The sequence below is a fragment of the Arachis duranensis genome, chromosome 1 (assembly GCF_000817695.3).
Source record: "Arachis duranensis cultivar V14167 chromosome 1, aradu.V14167.gnm2.J7QH, whole genome shotgun sequence".
Classification (NCBI taxonomy): Eukaryota; Viridiplantae; Streptophyta; class Magnoliopsida; order Fabales; family Fabaceae; genus Arachis; species Arachis duranensis.
Genome location: NC_029772.3, coordinates 6,574,389 through 6,591,516, shown reverse-complemented (window position 1 = coordinate 6,591,516; position 17,128 = coordinate 6,574,389). Strand labels below are relative to the sequence as shown.

Below are 17,128 nucleotides of genomic sequence, written 5' to 3'. Positions count from 1 at the left end.
TGCATATCTCTCTTTTATTAATTCTTAACTTTTTAGCCTCGTAAAGTGATCTAGAAATTAACTTTTTTATATAATTGAAAAAGTTAAAAAATATTTTTCTTTTAAATAAAATAATAACTCTTATCTACTTCTAATAAAACTGAAAAATTGGTTACTTATATATATATGAATTTTGATACACTAATCAAAGAATTTCAAGTTGTGAGTTTAAAAATTAGTTATTTTTTTCTAATATGATAACAATATCAGTACATGTATGTATATCTTTTATAGTAAATATTATTTTGATATTAATATTATTTTAACAAATAATACACATTCTTTTTATTTTACTAATTAAAAATAATTTAAATATACAACTAATTATCTATTTTTATACAGATGTTAGGAATATTTGGTGTATAAATAATATTATTAATTTGGTAATACACGATCATCTGTGTTAAACTTTTTTACTTAATAATGTATAAATATTAAATTCATATATATATATATATTATGAAAATTGATTTTATTCTCAAAAAAATTATGCTTCCAAACGCACTCTAACTGCTTATAATTTGACATGTAATTTATCTTTAGTACATGACATAATTTGTACTAATCAAGAAAACGGATAAAAGCCTCATAAAGTAAGTGAATATAATGGATAGCATAACTTCAACTGTGAAAGATCTTGAGACAAATTTAGTTTACCCAAAAAATTCAATAAATGAAAAAATTGGCTTATCTTAAGAAAATTGGAGAATGGATTTATAAATATACTTTTCTTTCAAAAGGCTTGCTCGGATATATTTCTTTCCCTCTTTCTCTTTACGTAAGAAAGGAATTCTAGAACCTATTAATGTGTTCATTTATATACGGTATACTCATTCAGTATTTTGACAATTATTTAATGCTTTATTACTTAGCCCTCCAAAGGAAGCCAAAATTAAATGTTTGTTTAATTTTGACCCTTCATTGCAAGTCTCTTTGCCAATTGTGGTCAAAGCAACCCTTGGTTATTAATTAGCTTGGATTTAGTCTGTGATTTTATATTTTATTTTTAATAAAAAAATATATTCTTAATTTTTTAATTCAAAAACATATAAATATCTATTAATTAAAAATATAAAAATATTCTTATTTTTAAAAATACAAGACATTTAAGTTTTTTTGTCTAAAATATATAACGACAAATCGATCCCTTGAAATGACTCACATATCTCACATTTTAAAAAGTGATTGACATTTTTGTATTTTTAATTAGTCAATAATTTATTTATTTTCGAAATAAAAAATCAGAGACTTATATGTCATTTACTCTCATTTTTACTTTTAATATATTTCTTTTTTAAAAGTTTGTAAAGAAAATTAAAATAATAAAAATAAAAGCTTCTTAATCCAAAAGCATCCTTAGGTTTTTATAAATTTTTGTTTCTTGAAATACACATAAAAAGGAGAAAAATTCTCGAACATTGACAAATTTAATTTATTGTGGAAAATGGTACAAGGGGTAGTATTGGAAATCCGGTAACGTTTCCTTTTATATATATATATATAATTTAAGTTGAGATTCGAGAGAGAAAGAGAAACAGAAGAGTAGTACTGTAGAGAGAAGAATTTGAAACCCAAAAAGGCTCATCAAGTTCTTTTACTTTTCTGTTTTTTGAAGAAGCCTGGAGCTTGTAAGTATGAATAACAATAATAAAATTGAAGAAGTTGTGTTAGTTGTGGATGATTTGAGATCAATATGTATGAATTATCGGTGTAGAATATGCCATGAAGAAGAATTCGAGAGCTCCAAAAGCTTGGAAGCTCCTTGTGCTTGTTCTGGAACCGTTAAGGTAGTTATTTATTTTCAAATTTTCTGTTATTATGGCTTTGTTTTCTTTTTTATTTATTAATTTATTAATTGATTGCGTTTTTATGTTGTGCAGTTTGCTCATAGAGATTGCATTCAGAAATGGTGCAATGAAAAAGGCAATACAACTTGTGAGATTTGTCTCCAGGTATCAAAACTTTAATCAACTATGATTTTTTAAACTAATTAATTTCTTGTGGATGGTTTCTTCGCTTATGTATATTCGAATTCAATGATATTATTTTGACTTAGTCCGTTAAAAAAATATTGGGATTTGAATTTCGTTTTGAATATGTAAGAATGAAAGGATATTATTTAAATTTTTTTAAAAAAATTATTTATGCATCTTGTCTATTAAAATATTAAAAAATTTCAATTTTTTAATAATTAATGATCAAATGTATTGGGGTGTCATATTGTTTTACGTTGGCAGTCGCACAAACAGAACAACCCTCCTCATTTTTTTGGACATGATGTAATAACGTTTTAATTCATGTATTCGATCTCACTTAGTGCGAAAAAGTTTAAAAAAAAGAAGTAATTAATGATCAAATAAGATATATGAACATTTAAAGTTCCTTTCAGGTTTTATTGTTTTTGATTGTCTTTGATTGACTTTGCTCAAAGTTTAAGTCTCCGTTCTATTTTTTTTCCAATGGTTTATTTGTTCTTGTTCTAATTAGCATCAATGTTATATTCTTATTATGATAATTTTGAGTGTATGGAATTTGTTTTATCTAAAATTGTTGAACATTAAGTGATCTAAAATTATTATTATGCCCCTGTTTTGACAGCAATATGAACCTGGATATACAGCACCTCCAAAGAAATCTCAGATAGCTGATGCAGCAATGACCATTAGGTAATTTCACATTATAATTAATTTTTATTTTAATAATTTTTAACGTATATTATTAGATTAGGATAAATATAAAAATCACATGCTTAGGCTGCTGATCGAGTGCAACACAGAATTTCACATGTCTCAAAGTGACTCAACTTTCCCGCGTGCAATACAATCAAAGTTAAATTATGTGCGTTGCATCTAATTATTTGACTTAATCGAATCTTAAAATGTGATCTCTTTTATTGTTTGGCACATTAAGTGTGATCCCTTTACGAAACTAAGTTGCACTTTGTTTCTTTTTATTTAGTCAAATTTGTTTTTAAAATGTAAAACTCCACACTTGTGTTCGTTTGTCCACGCTCCACATGGTATTTAAATTAACAACTAAAAAAAAAATTAAAATTGGCAAATTTTTATGAAATATATATGAGTTAATGATCAAATTAGTCTCTAAAAAATTATGCGTTATTCAAATTGGTTTTTGAAAATTTTTTTAATCAACTTTATCCTTTAAAGATTTTTAAATTAGTCATGTTAGTTTTTTCGTCACTTCCATTGTTAATGTGCCAGAATTTGTTGATGTGGTACATTACATACCATCACAACACACACCTAGTAGTCCTAATTGACTATTAACATGACTAAATTATAAAATCAGACTAACTTAATCTCAAATTGAGGGATTCCAATGCCTCAAGTTCTCCCATCAATTACGCTTTCATTTGATCTAATTTCATAAATTTATTATGCAGCTAAGACTTATAGGTGTGTGTTGTGGTGTCACTTAATGTTTTATATTAGCAAATTTTGACAATATCAACAAAAAAGTGACAGAAGGACATGACTAATAAAAAACGAATTTGATTAATAAAATATTTCGAGGACAAATTTAAAGATCGAATAATCTTTTAGAAACTAATTTGACCATTTATTCATATATATATATATATTTCAATTAATAGGGGTTTTAGATATTACTCTTAATCTATTAAGCCGAGACACTCATAGTCACCAAAAAAAGGCAGACACTCATAAAACACATGTTAGATACATTTTTATTTATTTAATTATTTTTTTTCTCTTCCAAATTTATAGTTGTTAAGTTATAAGAATGAGAAGGATAACGAATTAGTCTCACATAAAAAAAACTAAAGAAAAATAAAAAATTTATATGACGAGAAATTCATTAATTTAACACTTTAGTGTCGATATTACTTCTTAATAGCGGTTTAACAAGTCTTTTGAATTACACATTAATGATTATTATTTTAATTGGTATACAGGGATAGCCTGCAAATAACAAGAAGGGAGGTAGAACCCTTAATAAACGCAACAACAATTGAAAGCGATTACTCTGAATGCACTTCTGCTGCAGATAGAAGCGCTTCGTGCTTTCGATCACTTGCTTTCTCTGTAAGCATTATCATCTTTTATCTTTTATTTCATACATCTAATGTATTTCCTCTTAATCACACTTAGTATTAGATTTTTCTAATGGGAAAATAACGAGTCAAGGACTCCAAGGTTGACTACAATTATGGTCAACTAAAACTACAATTGCACGTTGCCGTTTTCTTTTTCTTCAAGGAAATGAAGCATTTGTCGCCAAATGACCTTCTAAGCATTTTCTTAAAGAATTTTGGGTTAGAGAATAAATAAGATGAATAGTTCAATTTTTTTTTCTTTGACTATGTCATGTGTAACAAGAAACATAATCCATACCTATAGATAATTGGATGTTATTTAGAAATATGAACATGGTAATATATGTCTATTGTTTGTTTAGTAAGACACATTTTAGAAAGACACATCAATATACAACAACAGCACATATTTAGTGTTTTGTTAGATAAAAAGCTAAGAAATAAATATTAAAGAAGATACAGATTTTTCTTACAATTTTATCCTTTCAAAATTTTTAAAATTTTACTTTTATTCTCATCACATCATCAACAAATTTTTTTATTAGAATTAAAATTGGTTTTTAATAACAAATGTATTTATATCTCTTTATTAGTGATTTAGTGTCTTAACAACTAAATTATAATATATATATTATCTGAAAGTATTATACATTAGAAAGTTTTATCATTAATAATAATAATAATAATAATAATAATAATAATAATAATAATAATAATAATAATAATAATAATAATAATAATAATTGCACATTAGAAATTTATAGCCAAATTAGGATTCCAATAGATATTTCTATGCGTTTTTGTTTTTCTTTAAAAAAAAAAAGAGTTTACGGATTTCATCCTTTTCAAATTGGGTTGGATCACCTTCCATCCAGACTCCTTCACAATAATTAGCTTGCAGTTTTGATGTGATATAGTGCACCTTATTATGTTGTTGGAAAGAAACCACTTTAATAAGCTAATGGGCTTATTTATTTCAAAAATCATAAAAATACTAGTCATTTTGGATATAATTAATTTGGGTCATCACAAAAAAATCCTAATCAAAACAAAATTCCCAATATTTTTGTAGCCGTATTTATATCAATGATTTATCGAACTTAGCCAAGTCATCTAATAAACTTAGAAACCTTTGTGTGATAACTCATTATTGTTTCCTTTTTGTTATGCAGTTTACACTCATCTTGCTTGTAAGACATCTTTTTGCATTGCTTACAAGTGGCATGGAAGATTATCCATTTACAATTCTTACTGTAAGTACTTGGTTTCCACCATTATTTATTTATTTATTTTAAAAAAAAAACTTAAATAAATATCTGCTTTTTGAATAATGTGTCTAACTTCTTTTTTATTTTTATTTTTTTAGGTGTTTATATTAAGGGCAAGTGGAATTATTGTGCCCATGTACATAATAATTAGGACAATTGGAGGCTTACATAGTAGTATTCACCGCCACTATCATCAGGTTTGAACAAACCACCTTCATTTTTTATTTGAGAAAATAATACAAATAAAATAACCCCCTAAGTCCCTAACTTTGCTTTAGTTTTTGAAATGTGCAATTCAACACATTAAAGTAATCAAATGATGCAACACATTTTTAAAACTTCGGATTCAATTTTGCACATGAACCAAAGTTCAAGCGTTATCTAAAACATTCCACTTATAACTTAAATAGATACTTTAAGATATTTATTTGGTTGGATTTTATTAAGGAAAAGTATAGGTAAACAATAAAAATTTTAAACAATATAAATAATAGATATATTGAATGTTTATTTCACTAACGTACGGAAGGTTATTTTAATATTAAAATTTAAATGATTAATTTGAAGGTGTAGTGTATTTTTATTTAATTAGTAGTTGTTCATGTTATTCAAGATAATCATTATTTACCTAATATTCCTTTTTATTAATTTATTTACACACACTCTGATTTAGGCATGCAATAAAACACTTAGAGAATGACTTGTTCTGTGTATTTTAGGATTCTGACGATGATGACACATCGACAATATCTGATGGAGATGATGAAGAAAACGAGACAAGCCAGGATGAAGATTTAGGATATTCATAGTTATGGTTGTCATGGTATGCTTTAATTGTATCAGAGCATTGTGCTAATGCTCTTGTCAAATTGCGATGTTTTGGTGTGCCACAAATTCTTTATTATCATCAAAAGAATGAAATTTAGATAGAAATGCAATTTATCTGCTGCCATAGTTTTTACTGTCTCAAGTTTTATCCTAGTGTCTATTAATCCAACAACAACAATAATTTAAAAGAAAAATAGTATCAATATTTTTAGTGTAAAAAAATTTATTTAGTATTAATTCAAAATATATGACAAAAATGTTAATCACTTAATATTTCTCTATTTAAACTTAGGATTTAGCTTAAAGACACATATTAACGTTATCAATTTTTAAAAAATATACGTATAATAATACAATATTTAAATTTCCAATACATTCATTATTTATTTATTAAAATAAAAATTTAAGAACTTCGATTAGTAATAATCTTTCTTTAACTTGTCAATCGAATGAATTTCCTAAGAAAAAAAAAAGAATTGTCACCAAAGCATTTTCTTTACTCTCCACCTAACCATCCAAACCTCAACTATGATCTTACTAACCAATGGTTGATCCAATCGAACTGGGAAGCTTAAAAAAAGGAACACCAACTATGACACAATGTTTATTAGGTACATATCGTTTAATAAATAAACCCATTATTCAGTCCAATACGTTCATCATCATGATAGTGTCAATTCTTAAAAGTTAAAACTAAAATTGAACTTTAAAATTGGCATTCAAATCCAACTGTACCTAATCTATGTTTACAAAATTCCCAAGCTCCATGTTCTCTTGATTTGGGGATGCAACCTTTTCTCCCACATTGTAGAGGCAAAATGTTGGTTTTACTATTGGGTTGATTGGAATTTGGAAGTCGCAGAAGGAGCAAGGTTTCACTGCCTTCTCACTTCTCAGGCACCTATGTTCTCAATATCAGCACCCTTGTCCACTCTCTTGATAATACCAGCAATTACCTGAGAAGAGAACAACAAAACAAATGTTAGCAGAGTTATAAAAATCAGGTTTAGTTTGTACTTTACTTCCAGTCCTTCACATCATGTGAACTTTCCATCAACTTTCCTAAATATGGAATTTTGATGCTCTAAATTTTGTTAAATGTGTTATTTTTGTTAATTTCTGGGAAAAGAACCAACATGGTTAATCCACACATTTAGAAAAATTCAAAACTCAAAAGAATGATTTTCACATTTTTAAACTCCAGTGGCTTAAGTGGACATCGTGTGGTCATGGAGATAAAGTGTACTTAACCCTAAGAACTACAGGACTCCACCTTTGAAATGCTAATACCGGTTCCCCCATTGACAATATTTGTTTACCATAACAGTATTTGTTATCTATATATCCTACCTTTCCAGGTCCTAGTTCATAACTTTTCTTCAGCCCCTTGTTTAGAAGAGTCTTCACTGTTGTTTCCCATTGAACAGGTGAAGTAACCTGCAAATTGTAGTATAGAATGCAATTATTTCCCATTCATGTATTTCTGCATGATGGAGTTTCAGCAGCATACCTGACGTGCCAATATCTTCTTGATTGTGTCGGGATCTGCATGTGGCTGTGCATCCACATTGGAGATGACTGGTATTCTTGGTGTTCTGATTTCTGTTGCTGCCAATGCTGCTTCCAACCTTGACACAGCTGGTTCCATAAAACTAGTGTGGAATGCACCGGCAACAGCTAAGCGAACCTGCAGAATAGAGTGAAAGGCATTAAAACTTTTTAGGAAAGTTAGCATTGGAAAGATAAGATTTGGGGATATGTTCATACAGTCATTCGAGCCTTGAAAGACTTTGCCTTAGATTCCAGCACTTCTACTCCTTTTAAGCCCCCAGAGACAGCATAGTTACCCTAAGAAAACAAAAAACATAAAAAAGAAGCTAGTGATGAGAAATTTAAACACTAAATTTTGTCTGCTAAGCTTGTTAAAAATCAGATCCATAAGAACCTTACAGGACATAGGTAATTGGCAATTTGAACCTTCTCAGCTTCGGGTACTTCCTGATTCGCCGCATCACACAATTGTTGGACGTTCTCTGAGTCCAGTCCTATGACACTAACCATGGCACTTTTAGCAGCATCAGCAGCATCCTAGATAAAGGGCGGAAGTTATTTCTGTGAATAAAATTACAAGCTTCTATCCAAACAAGTTGATGTAAGTCAGACAAGAAATTGGAACACATTGTTTACCTGCATGGCTTCTCCCCTCAATTTGACCAACTTAAGTCCATCTTCAAAGCTTACAATTCAAATAAATACATGGGTTGATAGCAAGTCAATTAAAGAACAAAGTTGAACTCCAAACAAAATCGTACTTCATCGATGGTTCGTAAACAATGGTTCTAACAGATGGTACTTCTATGACAGAATAGGTCACTATGACAAAAAAGAAGGGGCATATATGTCGTACTTGCTATTCCTTTGGTTTTACAGTGATTTCTTGATACATGAGGAATAATATGAAGAAAAGGGGGCCATAAGGGGAAAGCATTACAAAATCCAGTTATATATTAATTACTAATACTTGGCAAATCACCTGAAAGCCCCAGCAAAAGCAAGAGCAGTGTATTCTCCCAAACTTAGACCACACGTAACATCAACAGAATCAATAATCTGTTGTCCTCCATCTCGTGCACGAAGTAGCTCCACAGCAGCGAGACTTGTGACATAAATAGCAGGCTGAAGAAGTAGAAAAAAATTGGTAAACATTATGTCCATGTAAATCTTTATATGTGACCAAAATAAACATGGAGAACAGACTGGTGGATAACTATGTATGGACTCACTAATATAATATATTAATATCATAATCATAAAAGATCTCTATTAAAGACGAATTTTTTTTTTACTACACTAATTCTTTTATTTTATTCTTGAATATAAATAAAGACACGATGAGGAGGAGAAAAATTCTTGGTGGGATTTGACCCAGGAATGAATTAACTGCCAAAGATATTTAGTATTTACACATTATAAAAAGGTTGAATGAAATACACATGCTGGAGACACAAGTTAACAACAGCAATTTATGAATTGACTGTAAAAATATCCATCCAACCAAAACTAATTACCCTCCGCATGACAAGCAATCATTTAACTAAAGTTGCTTAGCTCAATTATTTGCACATAAACCAACTCCATAATACTCCACTAATTATTTTAACGATAAACTAAGATGAATGTACCCTATATTCTAAATTCATGTTCAATAGATTGTGAGAAAAACAACCACCACTACCCAAAAAGAAGTAAAAAAGATTTACCACTTTACCTGACTAAGAACAGTTGAATCTAACTTATCCTTTGGGCCATTGATGCATATATCAAGAAGATCATACCTGAAGGCAGAGAATAGACAATATCAGTTACAACAAGGAACCAGAATAACAGAATTTAAATAAATAAAAAGACAAACATGAGAAAATAGTTATTATAAAACGAAATCAGCAACTACCCCAATATCTCATTTGCCTTCTTATACAGAACAGCAGCAGCAGGCACATTCTGAGCTTCTTTTCCCATTCCAACGGCTTGTGCACCCTGTAATCACATTAATACAGATATTCATACATCGAATAAACAAAATATATCATATTCATAAAAATTAAATAAAAAATGCTGATCACAATTGTCCGTTTACCTGACCGGGGAAAAGAAAAGCGTTGGAGGGTTTGTAATCGGAGAAGAGAGCATCGTTGAGAACGGAGACCTGGGATCCGGAAGCGACGCTCATGAAAACCCTAGATCGAAGGAGGGGAAGGTTGAAGGTTCTAGAATGTGCATTTGATGGGGAAGAAGGGAAGTTGTTGAGAGAGAGAGAAGGGAGAGTGAGGGAAGAAGAAGAAGCCATAGCTGAGAAGGAAGAATGTGAGGTTCGGATAAGAGGGGAATGGTGAAGCAAAGCTTGCATTTGGTTGCAGAAATAAGAAAAAGTGTTGCTTGAAGACGGAGATTACAAAGACGTTGGATTCTTCATTCTTCTTCGTATTCAAAACCGAAGAAACCACAAACCACTTCACTCCCTACTAACTAAACTAATGCAGTGTTCTAAAAACCGAACCGAACCGGTCGGTTGGATCGGTTCAACCGTGAATCAGTGGCATTTGTGGTTCAGGAGTCTGAACTTTCTGGTTTCTCCTCTCAGTATCTTTCATATACACTACTAGAATTCGAACTCTTGACTAGATTCTTAAACAATCTAATTAAATCTCAACTATCCTAAGTTTTGGAAACATGCCTCTTTTTTTTTTTTTTTTTTTTTAAAACTTAAATCTCATTCCCTTTTCCTAAATTAAATTCTTAAAGGAAGTATTTAATTTTGATATAATAACGGTGTAAAATCGTCTACTCACATCTGTTCTTTTGAATGATCATTTATAGAATCAATATAAAAAGGAATTATTTTAACTGATGTGAAATTACTAATTACTTATTTCATGTATGGTTAGAGACTTGTTTTCCTTATGTAAAGAACAACACAAAGTTAGTTGAGTGATTGAAGAGGCACAACATAGTTCCTCAAACTAGATTAGTTTAATTCCTATAGCAGTTGATCTATATACTGTAGTAAATAACAGACATCTAAAAATAGAAAGCAGTTGATTTGGGGTCTCGACGAATATTTGCTATAATTATTAATTTGTAAATTGGCCTTAGATAGAAAGGGATGAGAATTGAGATAGCTTGGTAGAGCTTAAACATCATTCATGATGTGTATACATGATGTTGTGGACCAAGCAAGGTTAGTGTGCATTTAACTTGGAAGCACATTCACACAACAAAGAAGACACTCATTCAGATGAGAGTGAATAGAGGAATTCATAGGAAATGGAGTTTTGAAGGAACTGCTTCCTAATTTGTTGGAAGAAGGTTGGGAAGATGTGCCAACCCTCAAGGTTATGAATTCAGAGGATATGGATTCAATGAACATGACACAAAAAACAAAAGGTATTAGCCATTAAACTCTGCTACCACTATTTGAACTTGAGTAAATTTAATTTAAACAAACAACTTTTCATTTTCTTATGTTGTAGGAGGCACTTGGAATCAGGACATACCTGCATGATCGCGGACTGATGCAATATGCAGATAAGATAGAGGCCTGCGGGAGAAGTTTGCCGGAGCTTCTCAATTTAAGCACTATAGATCTTTCTGCTCAGTTTGACATGAAGAGGGATCATCAACAGAACCAGATTCAGTGAACCAGCATGAGCTACAAAGAAGATAGGATCCCAAAGCGCCTTTTATCTAATGGCTCCAATAGCATGATGAGATCAAATGAATACCCAAAGGATATGTCTTCAAAGGGATCCTAGAGCATGTGGCTGCGTGCAACCTCCTCCAGTCGTTGACCAAGTTGCTCCATATTCTGCTATTGAAAATATATCAGTTCAAAAGCTAACACCGGAGTATAAGATTGGCATGGAACCATTAGTGAAAACCAAGACTCCTCCAATGATGTCTACGACGACCAGGGTAAATTCTCACAGTTTTCCATTCATTGCAAACAACCTATTTGCATAATCATATGCTTGTACAATACATTCACATGAAGGACTTCAGACAAGTAGATGTTAGGATACACAAACATGAGACATGCAAATAAAGCAAAATTAAAACAACAACAAAGCTTTATCCTACTAGGTGGGTTCGGCTACATGGATCAAACAACGCCAATAAACCCTATTATCTATCATGTCTAAAGTAGGACAAAATATAATTTAAAGCCATGTGAAGATTTCTAACCTACGCTCAATACTTATAAATATGTTTCTGTTGTTTAGGTCTAAATTCTAAATTGATAAAACATCTCTTTCAAAAATAAAATCTATTAGGGGAAATCAATGATTATTATATACAACAAAACCTCTCGTTCTGTTGTCTTATAAAACTTAAGTTGTTAAATGAAATCTATATAGTTTCATATCTAACAACCTACGCTTACTTATAAATTGTGCATTTCTATACATCATGTAAAATTGAAACAGGTGCATCATGTGTAGAGCAGAAGCACACAAACTTTTCTCCCAGAAACCAATATTTGATGCACTTGGGGTTAAACTATTTGCTGTTCTTCATGAGCACATAGAGGCAGAGGTATTAACAGACTTCAACTATCACCATTTCTTCTATCAATCAACTTAAAGGTAAAAGATTTCTGGCCTAGATACTGGGGAGGTGTTGTACTTCAAAGCTCTTGGAGGGGGCAATCTGCTCAAGGAAAAGTTCCTAACGGTATTTCTGTTGAATCCTCGATGCAGGTAATTAATCATTGTTTCCTCCTTTTCAATATGATTGTTGGTCGCTAATAATAGTTTTCTTTCGGATTTTACTATATTTTCTGAACCTGATGCAGAACCAACAGCAAGGTTAGAGGAAGTATAACCAGCCATCAAACAAATGCATTCACTATTTCACTAGAATTCAGTTTCTTGCGATAATTCCATCTCGACTACAGCCAGTATAATGTTCTTTGCACTCTACAAGTCTGAAGCAGGTCAAGTAGCCTGAATTGAGCAACTCTATTTTGACTTTCAATATAAATTATGCAAATCAGATACATTACTTTTTTACCTTTCTATCTTCTGCCTGCTGAAAAGTATGTACTTATGGAAATTGATGTTATATCATCTTAGGAACCAGGATGAAGTTGTGAAACTTCGTAGTGTTAGAAAAGGGTTATAAAGAGTGCATTTTGACTACATAGGTATCCTTCCTTGTGCTGTAACTTCAAATCATGGTCATATCAAGTCTCTTCCGTTCTCCCCCCTTCAAATTGAGACAACCAACAATCTGTCATTTATAGAATGCATTCAGCCATACTCTTCGAAGAAAGTGATCTCATAAGTCTCAGTTATGCCAGATCTCGTGTTTCGTTCATCACATTTTGAAAGTCTGATAAATCGCTTTACACAAGTGGACTTCACCAAAAGTCTCCACATCTCTCACTAGAATTTCCCTCTGGGTGATCTTAGATATAATCCCCACAAACCCTCAAATTTATGGGAAGACCAGAAGGAATAAATATCAACCCAAAGGCAATAGCAAGCTTTTCACTATGATGATTAAGCATTCTTAATTTCTCTGAATCCCCAACATCAGGCACATATCCTTCTTGTATCATTTTGTCATGCAGCTTTTCAAGCTCAGAATATATCCGATCCAAAAATGGATTTGACTGATCATCCGCAGAGAAAATGTATACTTGGAAAGTAAGATGTAGCATGCAGTATTATGTGACTCAGCAGCCCACTTGCCAATTTCCATGTTCCCATGGAATCTACATGAACTTAATAAGGTTGACCAAAGTATAATGTAACTGGTGCATTGGTCACCCTCTTCTAAGCTTGCAAGGTTTGCGCATGAGCTAATTACACTCCCAAGGGTATAAAATCATCTGCCTCCATCCCAAAGTTTTGCATATCACAAAAGACTTTAACAGCTTCTTCACTATAACCATTCTGTCCTTAATTTGATATCCTATTATAAGAATACAAGTATTGATTGATCTTACTTTAATTTCCAACAACTCACATGTCCACACAGGACAAATATGATTGTCGTATTATCACATGTGTTTTCTGTAGCTTGTTGACAAGTACAATTTTATGTTGAATTCTTAATAGAAATACAAAAACAATAGTCATGTGTTTTGTTCTCACATGTCTTTTCTTTGCTTGTCGTATCTATTACCTTTTACATTTTTTTTTCCATTAGATTTCAAGAAAACGGTAAAGCATATTTACTAAAAGGTTGTTTCATGCAATTGGTTTACCTGTTTCTTACATTATTTTATTGCTACCATCCCCAATCATGAAGGAGTAGCAACTAGCAATTCGCAATTTCTCTCTCTCCTTAAATTACGGGGCGCTCTATCATACTCGTGTTCCTCGTGCCTCCTCTGACACCTTCTTCACTCAAATACACACACATCACACATGCTCACAACTCACCACATCAATCAACTGAACTCCTACATTCTTCTCCACTCGCTCACTCACTCGGTATTCCGACTCACACACACCAATATTCTTTCTCAACTCAACAATGGCGAGAAATGTCTCCAACTTCTCCGATCTGATCCAACGAGTCACCGCGAACTGCCTTCTCTACCCCCTTGCCGCCGGGAGAGAACAGACACGAAGAATCGCAATTTCTCGTTCCAAAATTCTACTCGCTATTATAATATTTTTTATTATGTGTGTGCATGTGTCTTGTTCAATAATTATAATGATGACATTAATAATAAAGAGTTGCTTATTTTTTAAAATTTATAAAAGTCCAGCACAATTTTTTTTTAATTCGTTCGAATAACACTATTATGTGTCAATAGATTGGTGTGGTTTGAGAACTAAAAGGATTATTTTCGAGCCAATTTAAAAAAATTTGTGCAAAACTTTTCTAAACTTCAAGAAGTAAGTCGTTTATTTATTATTAAACCCATCATTATTATTATTGGACAAGACACACGCATATGATAAAAAAAAAATATTGTAATATTGAGTAGAGTTTTAGGATAAGCCATTGCGATTTGTGCTTCTTGTTCGGTCACAATGTTGCTTCAATTCCACTTTAAAATCCTTATAGTCTTACGACTCTTCCTCTTTGTTTTCTTTTTCAACGCTACTCCTTATACCATTGATCATACTTTTTATAAACGAAAAATTATGGCTTTCATGGAACAATTTTTTTGGCTTATGTAGCAGGCTGTCATTCACTCATTCTCTTTGGGAGCAAGTATTTATCTCTGATAGACATTGGTGTGCGTATACAGCATGTGTAAGTGTAACTATGAAGATCATTTTAATTGATCGTTTGGTAATGTTGGTTTCATGGGAAGTTTGGTGCCGGGATGGTAAGTGTGGATCTATCTATACGTTGGTTCCTTGTTGCCTCAGTTTCGTACAAATCATGTTTTCCCTTCTTAGAATATAACTTACCCTGCTCAACTTAATTTAACAGATATCAAGAAAGAAATGGTAGTTGGAGCTGGGATTTTATTTATGCTTGGTATTATGCTTTATAAACTTGATAAAAGAAAGATGGTATTATGAAACTAGCACTTCAAAAAGTATTCATATACTCAAGGGTAGAGTCATATTCTGAAGTGCAAGTTTAATGTACTTGTGTGGATTGAGTTCAAAATAGTCCAAAATATATTTAGTCAAGAAGTTCACAGCTAACGGACAAGGAATGAGTTGAGAGGAAGAGAGAGTTACTAATCAGGTATTTAATCTCAAACTGTATAATTGATTATGTTAGTAATAGTCTTTGATTATGGCCCATCTGATTCTCATTTCAAGGCTAAGATGCATGCATGAAATTTTATGCATATAGATACACAAGTTACACCTTTGTATGTACCTTATCAGCTTCTGCACAACCAATATCATAGTTGGTATTTTAATCATATCTGCTGGAGGGAGTATCTTTATGGTGCAGGATGTCTGTGGATGTGATAGGTTTGGAAACGGTTCAATTGGAGATGTTTTAAAAACAATAGTGAAAAAGGATGGATACAGAGGGAGGATGGATTCCAAGGATGCTGTTCCATGCGTACGAGGCTGGGAAGGCCTTTTTCCAAGAATTAAATCAGAGCAGCACTATCATATGAACAAATGGGGTTAGAATACCCCTTGTTCTGTATTTACATTGCCTTTATTTATTTGTCAACATCATTGGTATAGAGCTTCTTCAATCAGGGCCTAAACCCTAAACCCTGCCAATTTTGATAAATAATTCTAAAAATTGTATTTTTATTATTTTTGTTTAGCTCATTGTAATATTTATACCTTTTACCACAAGGTAAATCCTTGAATTCATCCCCTATCCCACGCTTATAGCAAAACCATAGTTTAAGGATTCATGATAATGCATTTGTTTCTTTACCTTTGTATTATTAACATTTGATCAGAAGGATTGCCATATATTCTGGAACTTTAAGGGATTCACTTTTATGGCAACTACTGTGTTAGTATACTCATCTGGCTCTTTAATTTGTTGCTCTGCCATTTTTCCATATAGTTATATTTGGTTCTGGCTGGTCATCCTTTTCCTGAAATTCTCCTACGCTTTCAGTTGTCACATCACTTTTTAGTATTTTTTTTTGGATCTTATAGTACTGATTAAGAATATAACAAAGGCTCAAATATCAGACAAAGGAATTGAAGAGAGTATTGTTTACCAGAATTCTAATTCAAATGACAGTCATTATAACGTTATTTTTCTGTAGAATTACTTAAATAACTACCCTTCATCAGAAACAGACCTAACATTTTAGAAACAGAAAATTAATTTATAAAGAATATCACATTATACAACACACTCTAAATGCATGATGCACAACATAACACTTCATAGCAAAGCATAAATATTTCCATGATAAATCCTGATGTCCATTTTCCGAGTGCATCACCAACATTTAGTGATCACAGTATACTGAAGAGAATTGCTGCTATGGTGATCTCAACAATCAGGATCCTTGCTTTCTTCAAATATAATCAACCAATCAAGATGGATTAGCAGCTCTCAGGAACTTACAACCTGACTAAGAATTACAGTAATATCATCAAGCTTTCCACCTGATACAATGATATAATAGTGTGGTTAGCCACAAATTCAGAGAAAAATAGTCATTATAAAATTGCTAAGATTAGTCTCTAGGTAAAGATACGAATAGTAGCTTGCATGATATCATAAATTCAAACCTCCATGAGCCTTGCAATACACAACTGTAAGAAGGAACGGATTTTCAGACGTGGAAATTTCACGACATTATCGTGTTGATTCTCATCATTGATCAAGAAGGCAGAGCCAAGTATAGACCCATAGAAGGTCAAGAACATCTAATCAATGGTGAAGTGGAAAAAATTACACTGCCTGGAAAAAGAAAAAAAAGCACATAATAATAATAATAATAATA

General features: G+C 31.6%; 2 protein-coding genes and 1 long non-coding RNA gene across 5 annotated transcripts; 2 read left to right on the top strand and 1 right to left on the bottom strand.

The window, feature by feature from the left end:
* The first annotated feature begins 1,580 nt into the window (after positions 1–1,580).
* On the top strand, positions 1,581–6,336 carry LOC107475082 (uncharacterized). Of its 2 annotated transcripts, XM_052260525.1 has the most exons (8): positions 1,597–1,667; positions 1,754–1,826; positions 1,920–1,991; positions 2,638–2,705; positions 3,974–4,103; positions 5,287–5,367; positions 5,481–5,579; positions 6,102–6,336. In XM_052260525.1, exons 4-8 carry the CDS (start codon positions 2,695–2,697, stop codon positions 6,189–6,191), a joined length of 411 nt encoding a protein of 136 aa, XP_052116485.1. In that variant the 5' UTR covers positions 1,597–1,667; positions 1,754–1,826; positions 1,920–1,991; positions 2,638–2,694; the 3' UTR covers positions 6,192–6,336. The 2 variants fall into 2 exon arrangements, with proteins under 2 accessions (XP_015950211.1, XP_052116485.1); XM_016094725.3 differs by having other exon boundaries at positions 1,581–1,826.
* A 467-nt stretch (positions 6,337–6,803) lies between these two features.
* LOC107473558 (uncharacterized) lies at positions 6,804–10,254 on the bottom strand. Its single transcript, XM_016093127.3, has 10 exons — positions 9,848–10,254; positions 9,662–9,747; positions 9,479–9,545; positions 8,744–8,886; positions 8,398–8,446; positions 8,161–8,298; positions 7,978–8,058; positions 7,721–7,897; positions 7,561–7,647; positions 6,804–7,166 (listed from the first exon to the last, which is right to left on the bottom strand). Exons 1-10 carry the CDS (start codon positions 10,115–10,117, stop codon positions 7,104–7,106), a joined length of 1,161 nt encoding a protein of 386 aa, XP_015948613.1. The 5' UTR covers positions 10,118–10,254; the 3' UTR covers positions 6,804–7,103.
* Positions 10,255–11,204: 950 nt separating this feature from the next.
* LOC127746635 (uncharacterized) lies at positions 11,205–15,630 on the top strand. 2 transcript variants are annotated; one of them, XR_008008340.1, is made up of 4 exons: positions 11,205–11,682; positions 12,195–12,467; positions 12,563–12,703; positions 14,913–15,630. It is a non-coding gene; the product is annotated as an uncharacterized LOC127746635 (long non-coding RNA). The 2 variants fall into 2 exon arrangements; XR_008008339.1 differs by lacking the exon at positions 11,205–11,682 and having other exon boundaries at positions 12,158–12,467.
* Positions 15,631–17,128: the final 1,498 nt, after the last annotated feature.

Excerpts from the sequence above, each read along its gene's own strand:
- LOC107473558 (XM_016093127.3), bottom strand. The coding sequence starts at position 10,117 with ATGCAAGCTTTGCTTCACCATTCCCCTCTTATCCGAACCTCACATTCT. Across the intron at positions 9,748-9,847 it reads CTTTTCTTTTCCCCGGTCAG|GGTGCACAAGCCGTTGGAAT; the intron begins GTAAACGGACAA and ends ATGTGATTACAG. Across the intron at positions 8,447-8,743 it reads GCTTTTGCTGGGGCTTTCAG|CTTTGAAGATGGACTTAAGT; the intron begins GTGATTTGCCAA and ends TTGAATTGTAAG.
- LOC107475082 (XM_016094725.3), top strand. The coding sequence starts at position 1,674 with ATGAATAACAATAATAAAATTGAAGAAGTTGTGTTAGTTGTGGATGAT. Across the intron at positions 1,827-1,919 it reads CTTGTTCTGGAACCGTTAAG|TTTGCTCATAGAGATTGCAT; the intron begins GTAGTTATTTAT and ends TATGTTGTGCAG. Across the intron at positions 4,104-5,286 it reads TTCGATCACTTGCTTTCTCT|TTTACACTCATCTTGCTTGT; the intron begins GTAAGCATTATC and ends TTTGTTATGCAG.